Source organism: Zeus faber (assembly GCF_960531495.2).
Source record: "Zeus faber genome assembly, chromosome: 7".
Lineage (NCBI taxonomy): Eukaryota > Metazoa > Chordata > Actinopteri > Zeiformes > Zeidae > Zeus > Zeus faber.
Genome location: NC_137203.1, coordinates 2,195,455 through 2,199,198, shown reverse-complemented (window position 1 = coordinate 2,199,198; position 3,744 = coordinate 2,195,455). Strand labels below are relative to the sequence as shown.

General features: G+C 58.0%; 1 protein-coding gene across 1 annotated transcript; it reads left to right on the top strand.

Moving 5' to 3' along the window:
- Positions 1-1,949: 1,949 nt before the first annotated feature.
- On the top strand, positions 1,950-3,059 carry LOC307232279 (putative G-protein coupled receptor 21; the record flags this gene model as incomplete). Its single annotated transcript, XM_080003223.1, has 1 exon — positions 1,950-3,059. The coding sequence occupies one exon, from the start codon at positions 1,950-1,952 to the stop codon at positions 3,057-3,059; it is 1,110 nt and encodes a 369-aa protein (XP_079859349.1).
- Positions 3,060-3,744: the final 685 nt, after the last annotated feature.

The window sequence follows — 3,744 nt, the reverse complement described above, 5'->3', positions numbered from 1 at the left end:
GAGGGAGAGATGGAGGGAGGGATGGAGGGAGGGATGGAGGGAGGGAGAGATGGAGGGAGGGATGGAGGGAGGGAGAGATGGAGGGAGGGATGGAGGGAGGGATGGAGGGATGGAGGGAGGGATGGAGGGAGGGAGAGATGGAGGGAGGGATGGAGGGAGGGAGAGATGGAGGGAGGGATGGAGGGAGGGAGGGATGGAGGGATGGAGGGATGGAGGGAGGGATGGAGGGATGGAGGGAGGGAGAAATGGACGGGGGGGATGGAGGGAGGGATGGAGGGAGGGAGAGATGGAGGGAGGGATGGAGGGAGGGAGAGATGGAGGGATGGAGGGATGGAGGGATGGAGGGAGGGATGGAGGGAGGGATGGAGGGAGGGATGAGGCAGCAGAGTAGAGAGAAGGAGGGCAGAGGTTTCATCGCTGAGAGTGGGTCAGGCACAGATAGAAAGATGGATGATAGACAGATAGATTGATAAAGAGATGATGGATCGATGTCTCTTCCAGTCAACCCTCCATACAGCTGCAGTGGATCCTCATCTCTGCAGGGGTTCTACTCTGATCTGTTTCAAAGTCCCTCATGTGTGTGTGTGTGTGTGTGTGTGTGTGTGTGTCAGGCTATGTAAGTGAGCACGTGGGTGGGCGTGCCCCCCCCTGCTGCTCATCTGCTGATTGGCTGGACAATCCTTAAATCCATTAAATTATTATTGCCATTATTATTATTATTTCTACTAGACTGTTGTGAGTATATACTGTATATACAAATTACTATTATTGTGTCATAATTTAGACTCTTTGGATGCTAATTCAGAACATTTTGTGCTCATAAAGCATTACGCTGCACGGCATACAGAGAGAGAGAGAGAGAGAGAGAGAGAGATAAGAAAACCTGCGAGAGGGAAGAAAAGAGTCACTATGGAAATAGAGGATATTTACATGCGGACAAGAGCGATAGACTACGGAGAGAGAGAGAGAATTGAAGAAAAAAAGAAAGGAGGGAATGACTTTTGAATTGTATTGAGTATGAGAGCGGGGGAGAGTGCTGGTCTCTCTCTCTCCCCCTTCTCCTCCTTCTCTCTCGCCCCGCAGAGCATCTCTCCCTCCCCCCTCTCCTTCCCTCTCTCTCCCTCCCTCTCTCTCCTCCCTCTCCTCCCTCTTCCCCCCTTTCTCTCTCTCCCTCTCTCCTCTCTCTCATTCTCCCCGCTCCATCTCTCCCTCTCCCTCTCCTTCCTCACCCTCTCTCTCTCTCCCCCCTCTCCTCCTCCTCTCTCGCCACACAGAGCATCTCTCCCTCTCCCCCCTCTCTTTCCCTCTCTCTCACCCCCCTCTCTCTCTCTTCCCCCTCTCCCTCTCTCTCTCCTTCCTCTCTCTACACCGACTGACATTATTCATCACTTGTGGACGTTTATCCTCATGCACGCTCCTGCAGGCGGCTGCACGTGTGCACGTGTGCGTTGTGCTGTGTGTGTGTGTGGTTGTTTAGGCTCCGCCCTCCCGTCTTCCCATTGGACGATCGACGGAGCGGGGCTGCACCCGGGGCCGCTGGGAGTTCTGCCGCTCGTTCGCCCTCCTCTTCGGATGAACTGGACGTTCTGGGGCAGTGCGCTGACACACGGGTCTCTGGAGGTGTGCGTGTGCGTGTGCGTGTGCATGTGTGTGTGTGTTGGGGCGTGCACGCAGATGGATTTTCCAAATATGAGCGCGTTCACACTTTTATTTATAACGTTTTCCGTCCAGAAGTCGGGCAGCGTGTCCTGCGGTTCGCTGGGAAGACGCTGCTTGGAGGCGGAGCGGGAACGGACTTAGAACCCGCCGAGGACGACGGAACAGAGGATCAGATCAGAGAGAGAGAGAGAGAGAGAGAGAGAGAGAGGGGGAGAAAGGGGGAGACTGCTGGAGAATGCAGCCCAGTCGGACTACCAACTCCCTCCATCCCTAATCTCCCTCCCCAAACCATGAACTCCTCGTCCGTGGCGCTGAACCAGAGCGTCCCCCCGCGGTTCTGCTTGCTGGGGGCGGCCGGGTACTCGCCCGCTCTGGACACCTGCGTCCTGGAGGCCTGCGTCATCCTCTTCCTCACCGCACTCATCATCGGCGGCAACCTGGTGGTGATCTTCGTCTTCCACTGCGCTCCGCTGCTCCACCAGCACAGCGCAGGACACTTCATCCAGACCATGGCCTACGCCGACCTGCTTGTGGGCGTGAGCTGCCTGGTGCCCTGCCTGGCGCTGCTGCGTTGCCTGCGCCGGCTGGACGAGCGGCTGGCGTGCCGGGCCTTCGGCTACCTGGTGTCGGTGCTCAAGAGCGTCTCCATGGCATCGCTGGCGTGCATCAGCGTGGACCGCTACGTGGCCGTGACGCGGCCGCTGTCCTACGCCATGCTGGTGACGCCGTGCCGCTTGCGAGCGGCCGTCGTCCTGGTGTGGGTCTACTCTACCCTGATCTTCTTGCCGTCCTTCTTCGGGTGGGGGAAACCCGGTTACCACGGCGACGTGTTCCTGTGGTGCTCGGCGTGGGCAACCGACCCGGGGTTCAGCGCCTTCATCGTGGCGCTGCTGTATGCCCCCGCTGCGCTCACCATCTGCTTCACCTACGGCAGCATCTTCCGCATCTGCCGGCAGCACACGCGGCAGATCACGCAGCGTCAGGCGCAGTTCGGACCGCCGGCGGAGGGCGAGCGAGGCAAGAAGGGCGAGCGAGGCGAGAAGGGCGAGCGAGGCGAGAAGGGCGAGCGAGGCTGCGAGGGCTGCCCTGACCGGCGCTACGCCATGGTGCTGTTCCGCATCACCAGCGTCTTCTACGTGCTGTGGATGCCTTACATCCTCTACTTCCTGCTGGAGAGCGCTGGGCTCTACCGCCACCAGGTGGCGTCCTTCCTCACCACCTGGCTCGCCATCAGCAACAGCTTCTGCAACTGTCTCATCTACAGCCTGTCCAACAGCGTCTTCCGGAAAGGTCTGGGCCGCCTATTCAGCCCGCTCGTGCCGCGCTGTTCGGGCTGCGAAGAGGCCAAGAAGCAGGCTCCTCCGGCCGGGCCACGCCCCGACACCAGGGGCCAGGTTTAGGGACCCGGGGCCCGAGGAGGCTGAGGGTGGGACTGTCCCGAGGCGCCGGTCTGCACCGCACACTCCTTTAAAGGTTCTAACGGTCCTGCAGTGAGATGCTGAGTACCCCCATGTGGAACGCAGAGAGGTGCCCGTGTAGGTGGCTGGAAGGCTGGAGGATGGGAGGACTGGAGGACTGGAGGACTGAGGGACTGGAGGACTGAGGGACTGGAGGACTGAGGGACTGGAGGACTGGAGGACTGAGGGACTGGAGGACTGGGTCTAAAAGTTCTGCTTCCTCCAGAAGCCTCTTCCAGCTGATGCTGCTGATTGGGGACGTGGAGGGGAGGGGGTTCCACCGTGTCCTTTCTGAAGGGAAACTAAGAAGGATTATTTGATGTTTCTGCCTCAGAACTGTGCAGCCGACAGGAATGCAAACCGTGTTTTGTCTTTTCAAGAATCTGTGACGAAATGTCACAGCACTTTCAGGGTCCATTTAGAAATGCAAAAATTAAATCTGTGGAAACACTTGAAAATGGCTCCTTATCCGCCTCCCTGAGGGAATCCCACCGGATAAGGAGTTTGATGAAGTGACTCTTTCACTCGATCATCTGACTATCGTCCTGTGTGCACAAACACTTTCACTTTTTCGCCTGAAGAGAAGTTCCGCTTTATTTCACCAAACACAGAATCCCCCCTTCATGGA